The sequence below is a fragment of the Pantherophis guttatus genome, chromosome 1, assembly GCF_059756535.1.
Source record: "Pantherophis guttatus breed Tessera chromosome 1, ASM5975653v1, whole genome shotgun sequence".
NCBI lineage: Eukaryota > Metazoa > Chordata > Lepidosauria > Squamata > Colubridae > Pantherophis > Pantherophis guttatus.
In genome coordinates, this window is record NC_142063.1 from 133,218,588 (window position 1) to 133,234,468 (window position 15,881).

General features: G+C 38.9%; 1 protein-coding gene across 6 annotated transcripts in view; it reads left to right on the forward strand.

Annotated features, from left to right (window-relative positions):
- Positions 1–15,881, forward strand: part of MGAT5 (alpha-1,6-mannosylglycoprotein 6-beta-N-acetylglucosaminyltransferase) — a 134,809-nt gene that overhangs the window by 60,655 nt on the left and 58,273 nt on the right. For 5 of the 6 annotated variants that reach the window (XM_034423974.3, XM_034423988.3, XM_034423983.3 and 2 more), the window contains exon 2: positions 2,770–3,151. In XM_034423974.3, the coding sequence (XP_034279865.2) occupies positions 2,911–3,151 (241 nt within the window). In that variant the 5' untranslated portion in view covers positions 2,770–2,910. The remainder of the gene's footprint in view (positions 1–2,769; positions 3,152–15,881) is intronic. The other variant, XM_087884282.1, reaches the window with a different exon arrangement.

The window sequence follows — 15,881 nt, forward strand, 5'->3', positions numbered from 1 at the left end:
GTTGTATTGTATATTCTGCAGATCACATCTATACTTCAGGTAGTAAGAGGAGTTTTAGTTGCCTTAAAAAAAAAGACATTTGAAATGTGTGTTTATAAAAGACTTTTCCACCTTGGCAATGTCCAGACATGTAGTTTTCAACTTTCAGTACTGTAGTCTCAAGCATGGCCAGACTAAGGACTTTTGTGAACTGAGGCCCACACACTTGAAGGGCTCCCAAATCAGATAAAACTCTTTGAAAAATATAGATAGCATCATTTAATTCCTGGATAGGAAATCTTTGACCCAGCAGATCTTGCTGAACTATAGCCTCTGGTATCCTTCACAATTGCGCATGTGAGTCCCAAGAGAAATATGTTTCAGAAATATCTTAAAGAAAATAGCTTTTTAAAAATTTACAGCTGTATTCCAGAGAAATTTCAGGACTTTACTAGGGAGCTAGAAACAATTTTCTTCAGCTTATAATGGGGGTCAGAGTAGCTACTCCTGCAGGACTAATAGTTTTGATCTGACTCCATAGTATTTTCATAAGTTATTACTATATTATTTGGGCACTGGTGATTGTCATTTATTTATTTATTATTAGTTCGATTTATATGCCGCCCTTCTCTGGAGACTCAGGGCGGCTTACAATGCATTAAGCAATAGCCTTCATACTTTTGTATATACCTGCTTAGTAGGGCTTTCAGGGCCCCCTAAGCGGTGTTCTTTTTTATACAAGGCAGTTTATTGCCCCCACAATCCGGGTCTTCATTTTATCTACCTTGAAAGGATGGAAGGCTGAGTCAACCTTGAGCCTGGTGAGATTTGAACTTGCAGTAATTGCAGGCAGCTGGTGCTACTTAATAGCACTTTAGTCTGCTGCGCCACCAAGGCTCTGCTTTGCCTTGTAATTTCTTGAGTAAACTGACTCTAGGACACTAGTGACAGTATGGTTAGATATGTATGCCCCACCCAGTCTGGGGTTTGGGTCTCATGAGCAAGTTGTGAGTTTATTAGTTAATCCCCCTGCTCTGAATTATAGCTTCACAAATTCTTTTCAGTTTCAGTATACTCTATATTCTGGCAATATTTTCTGTTTTGTAGTTGGGCCTCTTTAAGTTAAGCTTTTGCAACCCTACAGCTAAGTTACATCTAGATTTTAAAATTCATATGGAAATAAAACTGATTTAGCTCTGCTTGTTATGGAATACATATTTTAGTGTTTTAACTTAGTTGTGGAGAGAGCACCTGAGAAAGGTATAGCCTCTCGCTTAGCTACTTTCTCTGGGAATATTTCTTCAAATAGAAGCCAACCCAGTTTATATATTGGCTTCATTTAATATAGGGCTGGATGGCGAACCTATGGCACGTGTGCCACAGGTGGCATGTGGAGCCATATCTGTGGGCACGTGAGCTTTGCCCTAGCTCAGCTCCAGCGTGCATGCGTGCACCAGCCAGCTGATTTTCGGGCCTTCCAGGCCCACCGGAAGTCAGGAAACAGGCCATTTCCGGCCTCTGGAGGACCTTGGGGGGAGGCCGTTTTTGTCCTTCTCAGGCTCCTAGAAAGCGTCTGGAGCCTGGGGAGAGCAAAAAAAGGACCTATCGGGCCCACCGGGCCATCACATACTCCACACAATTGAAGGGCAGACAGCTAGAGATAGGCTGCCCCTTAGATAACTAGGGCCTATTTCATGAAGGGAATTAGAGGCAATGACTATCATCTGAAATTGTACTTAGAAGTCAACAGGCCGCCTCTGCAGCTTTTTTCTTATGGATCATCATGGCTATTCTTAATTTTAGATAATTTAGATAATTTTCTTGTTAATCAAAATTCTGTTCATTCAACTGTAGTGTACCTGAATACTGCCAAGTCTTTTTAGCCATACACATTAGTGATAATATGTTTATCACTTATATGCAAAGAGTGGTGTTTTTTTGTTTGGCTTGGACAGCCATGGAATGTGAGGATCTTCTGCAATCCAGAAATTGAATTATAGGTCCACCCAGAGATGCATTATGAGCTGCCATACAAATTCTTTTAAATAAACAAATAATATACCCAAATGACTCCTTCACAGACCATTGCAGCTATTTACATTTATGATATGAATGTATAATTTCCTTGAAATGTAGGTAGATTATGTATTTTTGTAATTATATTTCACACTTCAGGAGTGTAAGTCAGTCTGTAAAGTAAAGCTTAGAAAAAGATTGGGGAAAACCCAAGATTCATTCCGAACTTATTTTTAGAGAAGTGTCAATGAGATTTTAAAATACTCTTAAAATTGAAATTTAAGAAAGGATATTAGGGAAAGCTTTTTTTATTATAATAGTTTTTCCTTTTGAAAGGTTTGCTGGGGAAAAATTTTTTTTTTATATGCCATTGTTCTTAACAAAACTTCAGACTTTTACAATGAAACTGAAATTAAATTGAATGCTTTGCAGTCAGATCCTTCTAAAAATATGCCACTGTGTTGCTATCATGTGAAAAAACTCTCTGTAGAAATGAAAACTGAAAACTGAAAACGTTAAATTGATTTCAAGTTCTTGAAAGGTAGATTCTACAATTAGTGACACACATCTTTTGATGTCATTCCAAATACGGTCTTGACTCTGATATTCTTACTCATGTCATAAAATAGGGAATTGCAACAACTGCCAATTCACTGAGGAAATATATTGTGCTACTCAGAGGTGGGGAGTGAGTTAAATAAACAAATATAAAGCCAGCTGGGGAGGAAGGGATTTTATTTCTTTAAATCAACATATGCTTCTTTTCTCTTTCAGCAGCAGGATGGAATTGAATGGAGAAAGCATGCTGATTAACAAGCCAGAATCTGTAACTTCAAAATTGTGATTTGTGTGGCCTGCACTGGGAGTTTGAGCTGCAAAATCTTTCCAAGGGACTCCAGAAGTGTTTAAACAGCCATGGCACTCTTCACTCCATGGAAATTGTCCTCTCAGAAACTTGGCTTCTTTCTGGTGACTTTTGGCTTTATTTGGGGAATGATGCTCCTGCATTTTACTATTCAACAGAAGACTCAGCATGAAAGCAGTTCAGTGCTTCGTGAACAAATACTGGATCTCAGTAAAAGATACATAAAAGCATTAGCAGAAGAAAATAGAAATGTAGTGGATGGACCTTATGTTGGGACAATGACTGCATATGGTGAGTAGGTTTGTGTAGATTCCTATACTGAAACTGCAATATTTCATGCCTTATTCAGTATCATCTGGCCAGTCAACTCATCAGCCTATATAGCTGGGGTTTAGAACTTCCTTCCTTCCTTCCTTCCTTCCTTCCTTCCTTCCTTCCTTCCTTCCTAAGAATAAACAATATCTCCTTTTATAACTTGTTTCCGGAGGTGGCCCAGTACTGCAAGCTAACTCGTTGCTCACTCCAGCAGTTCGATTCTCATCAGCTCAAGGTTGACTCAGCCTTCCATCATTTCGAGGTCGGTAAAATAAGGGCCCAGATTGTCGGGGGCAGTGTGCTGACTAGTGCTATTGCTAAACCAGCCAGACATACAAAAACTTGATCTAAATACACAGGAACACCCATCTCCTCTGATTTAAGTTTACGTACAGTATAACTTTAATGAAGTATTGAATATATATATATATATATATATATATATATATATATATATATATTCATATATTCTTACTTTTTTCTTACTTCTTCGTTGGGTTTATGTGTGTTTTTCCTCTAGCCATATATATATATATTAATAATGGGTTGTATATCAATAACATGTGTAATCATAGAGCCCTATCATAGTCCCCAATTTTAAGAAAGTGGGATTAAAACCAGCATCTGCCTCCTGAAACAGTCGTGTCAATTGGGTTGATTCAGGTAGAATAGTGTGGTCCTAGAAGTTGACTTAGACTTGGATACCTGTTAAAAGCAAGCCTACAACACAAATGTGATACGCTCCTGGCAATGTATATCAACTTACAAATGGGGCATTGCATTTTAAAACAACGTGAGCTTCCTGATGGTCTTCAAAGGCTGTCCCATGGGGAACAATAGTCCAGCTGGGAGATAATGAAGACATGAATTATACTGGGGCTAAGTCCTTCTGTTGCAAATACCTCTGGAACTGGCACATGAGCCAGAGTTGTGTAAAGGCCCATGTGGCTACTATGTTTATCATCTGCCCAATCAAAAGGAGCTTTGGAAGGAGATTCAAGTTGAGGGCCTCCTACTTCAGGCCTTAACAAAAAGTGCTACAATGCATTAAGATAATACATAATTTTAATATAAAATTAAAATATTTATATAGTAAAAACAATAGGGTTAGAGATTTCCCAAAATTCTGTTAGGGCATTTATAATTGTTGTTATAACTAAAACCATTTTAACTAAAATTTGCAGGAAGCAATACCCAACCTTTCATATTTGGTGCAGGAGCAGCTTCAGTTTCCAAGCAGGCTTTCAGAATTTAAAGAAATAATGGTATCCCAAAATCTCCCAAAATTTAAAGAGATAAATCAGGATGGTATCCAATCTCCCAGACCATTTAAAAAAATAAATCGGAGAAGGCAGAGAACCTGGTTGAATCTCAAGGGTATTTTGCTAAAGGAAAAATGTGTTTCAACCATTGATTTCTCCCTTGGTCTGAAAAAGATAGAGTAGCTGCAACCAGATCAAATATAGCATATTTCTGGGAAGTTTAAAGTTGCCCCTCATAGGAAATAAGAAATCTTTCTGGATGTGGCATTTGTTTTCTTCCTTTGGATCATGGATGTTGACAGCAGCCTGAATAGCACATTCACATCATCGTAGCTGTTAGCAGCTGTTTATATTTGTAACGTATACACAAGATTTCCCTAAATTTGATTTTAGACTTTTGAAATTAAGGAAAATTGTGTGTTGCAGTAATTATATCTCTTTGTTCAGAGATGAATTTCAGTATGGAATTAAAAGCGAGGGGGGGGGGGAAACAGTAAAAGCTAGTAAATGCCCAAGATTTAGACAGTAACCAACTTACTTTTAAAGAGAATTATCAGTAGGGAAGAGCAAGATGAGACAAATTTGTCTCCAATTCCTTAAATGTTGGTTTAAGTGGTTGTCCATAACAGGAAAGAAGAATCTTGCAGATTCTTGTGGATATGATGTTTCATTTGTTTTCTATTTTTATAAAGAAATTTCAAAGTTTGGGAGACTTATATTTAAAAGCTGGCAGTGAGCACTATGAGCTCAGCCTTTCCACTACATTAAAAAAAAGGTTAAGATTTAATTTTGGCCAGAGAACTGCTGCTTTAAAAAAAATCTTCCCTTTCCCAACCATATTGTGTAATAGCAGATACATGATTAAATAAGTTGCTAGGACAGCAGCTAAAAATACATCACATAAAGAGCAAGAAACATTACATGTTTAACTTCTTCCTCAATTACTTTGATTTACCTGCCTATTTAGTGAATGTAAAAACAGAAATAAAAGTGATACTGTATTGTATACATTATTGTATACATAATGTATACAATAGTATACATTATTTTTTAGAAAACATTTATACTATATTGACCTTCCCTAATTAAGATAGTCTTCAACTTACAACCATTCATTTAGTGACCGTTCAAAGCAGGGGTGCTATTCAGCAGGTTCTGACAGGTTCTGGAGAACTGATAGCAGAAATTTTGAGTAGTTCAGAGAACCAGCAAATACCACCTTTGGCTGGCCCCAGAGTGGGGTGGAAATAGAGATTTTACAGTATCCTTCCCCTGGAGTGGAGTGGGAATGGAGATTTTGCAGTATCCTTCCCCTGCCATGCCCACCAAGCCAAGCCATGCCCACCAATCCACTCCCACAGAACCAGTAGTAAAAAAAATTGAATTCCACCACTGGTTCAAAGTTATGACACTGAAAAAAGTGACTTGCGACTGTTGTAACATCCCCATAGTCATATGATCAAAATTTGGATGTTGGCAACTGGATTATATTTATGACCCTTGAAGTCTTAGGATCATATGATCACCTTTTGTGACCTTCTGACAAGCAAAGTCAATGGGGAAGCCAAATTCACTTAACAACCATGTTACTAACCTAACAACTGCAATTATTCACCTAACAGCCCTCTCTAAACAGTTTACAGAGTCAGCATATTGCCCCCAACAATCTGGGTCCTCATTTTACCGACCTCAAAAGGATGGAAGGCTGAGTCAACCTTGAGCCTGGTGAGATTCGATCTGCCAAACTGCTGGCAGCCGGTGATCAGCAGAAGTAGCCTGCAGTACTGCACTCTAATCACTGTGCCAACGCAGCACATAGGTAGCCTATCTGATGTTGGCATCAATATTAAGTTTTAGTTTGTTAATCCATAATCAGTCCCACTCTGCCCGGAGGCAGGGCAGAATTTTTAACATCTCTCCGAAATTTGTTGAATTGGAAGGCTAGTTGTAATAGCATCAGTTTTACTGCTCTAAATCTCAGGTGACATTTCCCCATTGTTTCATTTAGAGCCTAAACATTTATAGGAGTAATCTCCACAAATAAATAAAAGATAAAAGAATTCTTTTTTCCTGAATGTTAGGACACGTTGCCTCCCATAAAGATGCCAGTGTTAACCAGACAAGTTAAGAAGCTTTTAGAATGAATAGGAATGTACTGTACTCATTTTGTCTAGTTCCTGTAAAAGCTATTTTACCAAAGCTGGTGTAATATCAAAATATTTCTGCTATTTTAAAGACTTACTGGTATTTAATATAGTATGGTATGTTTGCCATCTTGAGTTACGCATGAAAAAAAAGGTGGAATAAAAATATTTAAAAAATAATCAAAACATTTCTGCTGTTCTAAAGACCTACTTAATACAGAGTTTAGAATCTGTAGAGAACCACAGAGATAACCTTAGAGAAATTATATGATGATTGTTAGTAGACATGAAGAAGACAGTATAAGAAAGAAATATAAGATCATGCCAATTTGTTGTTAGGCCTTAAAATTTTTACAACCACAGTTGAGCCCAAAATTTCTGTTGCTAAGAGAGACAGTTTCTGAGTGAGTTTTGCCCTGTTTTACAATCTTTTTTGCCATCATTAAGTGAATCACTGCAGTTGTTAAGTTAGTAACATGGTTGTTAAGTGAATCTGGCTTCTCCCTTGACTTTGCTTGTCAGAAGGTGACAAAATGTAATCACATGACCTGGGACCCTGTAACTGTCATAAATATGTGCCAGTGCCAAGCAATTGAATTTTGATCATGTCACCATGGGGATGCTTCAACAGTCATAAACGTAAAAAATGGTCCAAAGATATTTTTTTCAGTGCCATTGTAACTTTGAATGGTGACTAAACGAATGATTGTAAGTCAACGCTACCTGTTTTATGGCTTATTTCTATAAAGTAGAATTCTGGAATTCTAATATCTCTATTATTTGACCTGGCCTATGTCAAAGGGCTGGTAGACTCCAACCAGATACCAATGGATAAGTCCCCAAGCAGGAAATTAATAGAACATTTGCACTATAAGCAATGACTTCTGTATCCAAATTCTGTCTGATTATCCTTAGTAACTTTGAAATAAGCCAGTGATGGACTTTATAATATATAAGAAGCTTTCATTTCACACATTATGGATAGTACAAAACTAAAGTATGTGCAATAAAAAAGGAAATTAATGACATTGAGCAAATAGTAGAAGGGCTTATCCATTATTGAGGTAAGAATTGGAGAGTAGGTCATTACATTGATTTATTTAAATCAGTACACATCATTTCCATGATATCGCTATATAAATTGGTGAAAACAACATTTGTGTAATGAAGTTGTGATGCAAACTGCAATGGAAATATGCTCTGCTGCAGGAGAAATCTGTTGCATTGAAGCCTAGTAAAATTAGGTTTCACTGGTTAATTTTTACAAAACTGCCATCTTTTCAAGATGCTAATAAAGGATTCAGTTTCTACCAGTAATTTCCAAGTGAGAAATTATATTTAAAAGATCCATAGTCTATCAAATAGCAGAAGAAGCTCCTGGATAAAATCATTTTGTTGACACACTGCCCTCAGCAAAGTTTTGAAAGTGTAGGAGGATGTTAGAAGAATTTTGAAATAATGTCCTTTCTAGTATTAAAGAGTTGGAGGATGCATTACAAACAATGAAGTTTAATTACTGTTTAAGTATCCTCTTGAATTCTCCCTACATATTTTATTTTGCTCTCTGAATCTTTAAGAGAGTTTAGGAATTACTTGGACACACACATAATAGCAGAAGCAATAGCAATAGCATTTAGACTTATATATCGCTTCATAGTGCTTTACAGCACTGTGTGTGTTTTACAAATGTCAGCATATTGCCCCAACAATCTGAGTCCTCATTTTACTGACCTTTGGAAAAATGAAAGTCTGAGTCAACTTAAGTTGGCATGGATTTAACTGCTGACAGTCGGCAGAATTAGCCTGCAATGCTGCATTCTAACTACTGTGCCACCACGGCTCTAGAAGCAGATAACTTATTTTAAAAGTGGACCAATCTTTAGTTGAAATAGTTCAGTACCACAGTATGAGTATTGCATGAAGAAAGGCCCGCATTCTGTCCTAATAGTTCAATTTATCAAGCTTAGGAGAAAATCATATTCATAATTGTATATAAAGCAAAGACAGCCCTTTTCTCTTTTTATGTAACAGATTTTTAAATAATTTTATTTAATTCCTAATGTTTGTTATCTGGGTATGCTATTTATCATCTTTATATTTTTTGTGTAGTTTGATATATACTTCTTTAATTAATTAATTTTAATAAATCAAAGTTTCCCTTAATAGTGTAAATGCCTTTTTGGCCCACTGTTCCAGTGATATTAAAATAAAATACTAAAATGAGTCATTTACAAAGCATCCCAACAGGATAGCAAGTACAGATAGTCCTCAACTTACAACAGTTCATTAAGTGACTGTTGGAAGTTACAGTGGCACTGAAAAAAATGTCTTATGTGTCTATTGCAAGGAAGGTCGTAAAATGGGGCAAAATTTACTTTACAAATGTCTCACTTAGGAACAGAAATGTTGGGCTTGATTGAGGTCGTAAATCAAGGACTACCTGTAATGAAATGTTACCTAAGAACAAGAAGTATTGTTTTCTGTTTTGTTTTAAGATAATTTTTACTAAAGATGCAAATGTATTTGCTCTTCCTGTATTGGGGACAAAAAGAATTGGGGGAGGGAGAGGGAATAAATATATTCATATATTATACTGAGCCATAATCATTCATAGTCCAACTTGGAAAAAATGCTTTCCTGCTCCTAAATGGGATCAGTGCTGCTTTATATAACTGTGTCCTGGATGTCCCTCTTGCTATTGGTTTTCACTTCCTAACCTTCCTGTTTATTTTGCCAGAAGGCGCCTGCCTCTTTTTAAAAACTAAGTGGTTCCCCTTGTTTTCTCTCAACAACTGTTCTTTTTCCCCCCATCCCTTCTTATCATCACAAAATCTTATTTATTTGGCAAAAAGGAAAGACTGCAACATCCCTGAATAGATCTGCCTACAGGTCAGGGCTTAACCTTCTTTCATATCTCCCTAAATATCTTCTTCTCCTTCTCTGTCTGCAGGGGAAGCCGCTCTTTAGAACAAGTGCCCAATTGTTGCTTTGTCCCTTTTGTCTTGTTTTCTGACAAGATTCTGTGACCATTGTGTATGCATTTGCTTGAAAGGTGGAGGTCACCGTCCTTGTTGCACTGCTTTTGTCATCTGTGTAACATTGCTGCTTGTTTTGTAAGGCATGGTAGAGCCTCCATGACACCATGTACCAAGACTTACATTCCGATTCTCTTGCTAAATATTGGCCAGAATGTGTGGTAACTTGTCCTTGAAGAGAATACATTAAAGGCCATTGATATGCCATGTTTCTCTTCACAAGGATCCATCATTTATTCTTTTTGAACCTGAAAAGAAATTTCAGTAAGATAGCAGATGCTAAAAAGCTATTCTGGAAGCAAGAGTTTTCTGCTTTAATTCTGTACAGCAAGGGAAACTAAATATATTATTGAAAATGACACCCCGTCTAAATTTTAACTTCATTTGCCTTGTGGTTTCTTTAGCTATAATTTTGTTAGTTCTAATTGTCAAACTCTTGGTTCTACAGAAGTTTTCAGTAACAGGGAACCTGGCAGGAAATTTTGCTTCTTAGAAAAATCTCCTTTGGGAAATTGCATTTATTGTCAACACTGGAGTTTTTGTAGGAAAAAAAAATCATTTCAAAAAAGCTTTAAAAAATCAGACATACAATCTCTACCATTGCCATCCCTGTGCATTATTGAAATGCACAGTGGCACTGTACAGGTAACCTTCACTTAACAACAATAATTGCTACCAAATGATACAGTCATAAAACACAATGTTTTGCTTAGTGGTGGCAGCTCTGGCAAGTCTCAGGTTACCATCATTAAGCAGGGACCATGCATGTTGTAAAGAGAGGACCTCATGTTATTACATTTTCCAAATTCATATTGACTTCCCCATTGACTTTGCTTGTGAGAAGTCGAAAGGGAAAGACACAAATCTCGCAATCACGTGACCACGGGATGGTGTAACAGTTGGTAAATCTGGGCCAATTGCTGAGCACCCAGATTGCAATCATGTGTCCACAGGGTTATTGTAATGAGTGGACTTTCAAGGACCGTTTTAACTACCACTCATTCAGCACCATCACAAATTTGAACAGTTGCTGAATGAGTGATCGGTTAAATTGCCACCTGTATTACTATCCCCTAAATTTCTTTTGATTTAATTACTAGAGACAATTAATGGCTCACAAACTGGTAGTTCACTTGAAAATAAATGAGTTAAAAAGGTGATTAATAAAAATTTTATGTTCAGAGACATATGAAGTAACTTGCCTACTAGGGCTGTGTAAAGCCTTTGAAAGAGGTCCATCATTATTAAGAGAGCATAAATAAAGCCCTTTTGAATTATGAAAGCAGCCCCCTTCATGAATTACTGCCTTGTCGTGGCGAAGGGGTTTGTGTAGCTCAATGAAGCTATGAGCTATGACATACAGGGACACCCAAGACGGACAGGTCATAGCAGAGAGTTCTGACAAAACATGATCCACTGGAGAACGAAATGGCAACCCACTTCAGTATCTTTGCTATGAAATCCCCATGGACAGTACCAAAAGGAAAAAAGATATGACACCGGAAGATGAGCCCCTCAAGTTGGAAGGTGTCCAATATGCTACTGGGGAAGAGCAGAACGCTAGTACTAGAAGCGCCAGAAAGAGTGAAGCGACTGGGCCAAAGTCGAAAGGATGCTCAGCTGTGGATGCATCTGGTGGTGAAAGGAAAGTCGGATGCTGTAAAGATTTTTTCTCCATAGGAACCTGGAATCTAAGATCCATGAATCAAGGCAAGCTGGGCGTGGTCAAACAAGAGATGACAAGACTGAATGTCAACATCTTAGGAATCAGCAAACTAAAATGGACAGGAATGGGTGAATTTAATTCAGATGACCATCAGGTATACTGCTGTGGGCAAGAATCCCTCAAAAGAAATGGAGTAGCCTTCATAATAAAAGAGTAGGAAAAGCAATACTGGGATACAATCCCCAAAATGACCGAATGATCTTAGTTTGAATCCAAGGCAAAACATTCAATATCACAGTAATCCAAGTCTATGCCCCAACCACTGGTGCTGAAGAGGATGAAATTGACCAGTTCTATGAAGCCCTACAGCACCTTATAGAATTAACACGAAAAAATGATGTCCTTATCATCATGGGATATTGGAATGCTAAAGTAGGAAGCCAAAAGATAACCGGAATAGTAGGCAAGTTTGGCTTGGAGTACAAAATGAAGCACGGCACAGGCTGATAGAATTCTGTCAAGATAATGCGATGGTCATAGCAAACACTCTTTTCCAACAATCCAAGAGGCGACTCTACACATGGACATCACCAGACCAGGTGATGGGGTGGTTCTAAATTTTTTTACTACCGGTTCTGTGGGCGTGGCTTATTTTGTGGGCATGGGTTGGAGGTCATGTGACTGGGTGGGTGTGGCTAGCTGGTCATGTGACTGGATGGCCATAACTATGTGTATAGGGACTACTCAGAGGGCTGAAAAAAGTCATTTCTGACAGGTCCTCGCACTTTTGACTGGTTCTCACACTTATGACCATCCTCACATTTATGCCCGTGCACCATTCTTAATGTCACTCATTTCACAACTGCTTCTCTTCACCATGGTGACAAGATAGGGCAAAAAACATAAAATGTGAGGACAATCGTAAGTTCAAGGACTGGTCAAAAGTGCGAGGACTAGTCAAAAATAACTTTTTCAGCCCTCTGAGTAGTCCATATTTACTTATTTACTTACTTACTTATTTATTTATTTATTGGACTTATATGCCGCCCTATCTCCAAAAGGACTCAGGGCGGCTCACAACAATAAAACACATACAGTCCAATCCTTCCTTTAAAAATACTCAATAAAACTATAAAACTATAAAAACCATTGAAATCCCCTCTAAAACCCCTTCAGTTCAAGCCAGCCAGGCGAAATAGCCATGTTTTAAGGCCACGGCGGAAAGAGCGAAGGTCAGGGGCCACCGGAGCCCCAGGGGGAGCTGATTCCACAGGGTAGGTGTACCCACAGAGAAGGCCTGCTCCCTACGGGTCGCCAGCTGACATTGGCTGAGGGCACCCCAAGGAGGCCCTCCCTGTGGGAACGCACTGGGCGATGGGGAGCTGTCGCTGGCCGCAGATGGTCCGCCAAATACCCTGGGCCTAAGCCATATACACAAAAGGACTACCCAGAGGGCTGAAAAAAGTGATTTCTGACAGATCCTCGCACTTTTGACTGGTCTTCGCACTTATGACTGGTCATCATTTATGTCCATTGTAGCATTCTTAACAACCATGTCACTCATTTCACAACTGCTTCTCTTCACCATGGTGACAAGATAGGGCGAAAAACGTAAAATGAGGACAGTCATAAGTTTGGTCAAAAGTGCGAGGACCAGTCAAAAATAACATTTTCAGCCCTCTGAGTAGTCCATATGCACAAAAGGATTCAATTATTTCTTCAAAGTGCTGATAATTGCACCCTGGCTGGAAGAACTCCAACGGGAGTATTTCTTCCCAACAGCAGTGTAAAAAGCTTAAAACAACCCTTCCCCTTTAAGAAAGTCAAGCAAAAAAATAGCCTCCGGAACCGGAAGTGACAGTAAGTCTAGGCATACTGCCGGAGAGGCAGTTTCTGTAATAAAGATTAGGCTAGGAAACAACACCAAATGTTGTAATTAATCCTTACAGGATTAACCCTATAAAGTGGAAAAAAACAAAAGGAGATTTCTTTTAACAACCAGTTCTCTGAACTGCTTAACTACTTAACTATTTAACTACTTAACAACCGGTTCTACTGAAGTAGAATCCCACCACTGGGTCTACCCATTTATTTTTGTAGGCACCGGTCTACTCATTTGTTTTCTTTTAACCCTGATCAGCTGTAGGGCAGCCCTTTGAAGCCCCGCGGCAAGAGTTTAAACAGTTTTTTTTCCCTCTAGCCATCAGCTGGGACTCAGGAGGCAGCAATAGATTGGGGGTGGGACCAAATAAAAGGTAAGAATAACCCGTGGGAGGGCGGGGGGGCAGAACCGGTTCGGTGATGTCATATCACCCAACCGGCTACCGGCTCGGCCGAACCGGGAGGAACCCACCACTGCACCAGACGGTCAACACAGAAATCAGATTGACTATGTGCTCTGCAGCCAAAGATGGAGAAGCTCTATACAGTCAGTAAAAACAAAACCAGGAGCTGACTGTGGCTCAGATCATGAGCTTCTCGTTGCAAAATTTATACTTAAATTGAAGAAAGTAGGGAAAAGCACTAGGCCACTTAGGTATGAACTAAATCATATCCCTGATGAATATATAGTAGAGGTGACAAATAGAATTAAGGAATTAGATCTGATAGACAGAGTGCCTGAAGAACTATGGATGGAAGTTCGCAACATTGTACAAGAGGTAGCAACTAAAACCATCCCAAAGAAAAAGAAAGGCAAGAAAGCAAAATGGTTGTCTGAGAAAGCTTTGCAAATAGCTAAGGAAAGAAAGGAAGCGAAAGGCAAGGGAGAAAGAGAAAGATACATCCAGTTGAATGCAGAATTCCAGAAAATAACTAGAAGAGATAAGAATGCATTCTTAAATGAACAGTGCAAAGAAATAGAAGAAAACAATAGAATAGGGAGGATCGGAGATCTCTTCAAGAAAATTGGAGATATAAAGAGAATATTTCATGCAAAGTTGGGCATGATAAAGGACCAAAATGGCAGGGACCTAACAGAGGCAGAAGAGATTAAGAAGAGGTGGCAAAATTACACAGAAGAACTATACAAGAACAAGCTTAACATCCCTGATAACTACAGTGGGGTGGTCACTGAGCTCGAGACAGACATCCAAGAATGTGAAGTCAAATGGGCCTTAGGAAATCTGAGCAACAACAAAGCTAGTGGAGGAGACAGTATTCCAGCTGAGCTATTCAAAATCTTAAAAGACGATGCAGTAAAAGTGCTACACTCAATTTGCCAGCAAATTTGGAAAACTCAACAGTGGCCACAAGATTGGAAAAGATCAGTTTACGTTCCAATTGCAAAGAAAGGCAATGCCAAAAAATATTCAAACTATCGCACCATTGCACTCATTTCACATGCTAGTAAGGTTGTGCTTAAAATCCTACAAGCTAGGCTCCAGCAGTATGTGGATCGAAAACTACCAGAAGTACAGGCAGGATTTCAAAGAGGCAGAGGAACTAGAGATCAAATTGCCAACATACGCTGGATCATGGAGAAAGCTAGGGAGTTCCAGAAAAACATCGACTTTTGCTTCATTGACTATGCTAAAACCTTTGATTGTGTGGATCACAAAAAATTGTGGCAAGTTCTTAAAGAGATGGGAGTACCAGACCATCTTATTTGTCTCTTGAGAAACCTATATGCGGGTCAAGAAGTAACAGTGAGAACTGGACATGGAACCACTGATTGGTTCAAAATTGGGAAAGGAGTCCGGCAAGACTGTATACTGTCGCCCTGCCTATTTAACTTATATGCAGAGCACATCATCAGAAAGGCGGGGCTAGATGAATCAAAAGTTGGAATTAAGATTGCCGGGAGAAATATCAACAACCTCAGATATGCAGATGATACCACTCTAATGGCAGAAAGCGAAGAGGAACTAAAGAGCCTCTTGATGCGGGTGAAGAAGGAGAGTGCAAAAGTTGGCTTTAAACTCAACATTAAGAAAACTAAGATCATGGCATCCGGCCCTCTCAATTCCTGTCAAATAGATGGGGAAGAAATGGAGGTAATGACAGATTTTATTTTCCTGGGCTCCAAGATCACCGCGGATGGGGACTGTAGCCAAGAAATTAAAAGACACTTGATCCTGGGGAAGAAAGCTATGGCAAATCTAGACAGCATACTAAAAAGCAGAGACATCAACCTGCCAACAAAAGTGTATATAGTCAAGGCTATGGTTTTCCCAGTTGCAATATATGGCTGTGAAAGTTGGACCATAAGAAAGGCTGAGCCCCAGAGAATTGAGGCCTTTGAACTATGGTGCTGAAGAAGACTCCTGCGAGTCCCTTGGACTGCAAGGCGAATAAACAAATCAGTCCAAGAGGAGATCAATCCTGACTGCTCTTTAGAAGGCCAGATCCTGAAGATGAAACTCAAATATTTTGGCCACCTAATGAGAAGGAAAGACTCACTGGAGAAGTACCTAATGCTGGGAAAGATTGAGGGCAAAAGAAGAAAGGGATGACAGAGAACGAGGTGGCTGGATGGAGTCACTGAAGCAGTAGGCGTGAGCTTAAATGGACTCCAGAGGATGATAGAGGACAGGAAGGCCTGGAGGAACGTTGTCCGTGGGGTCATGATGGGTCAGACACGACTTTGCAACTAACAAC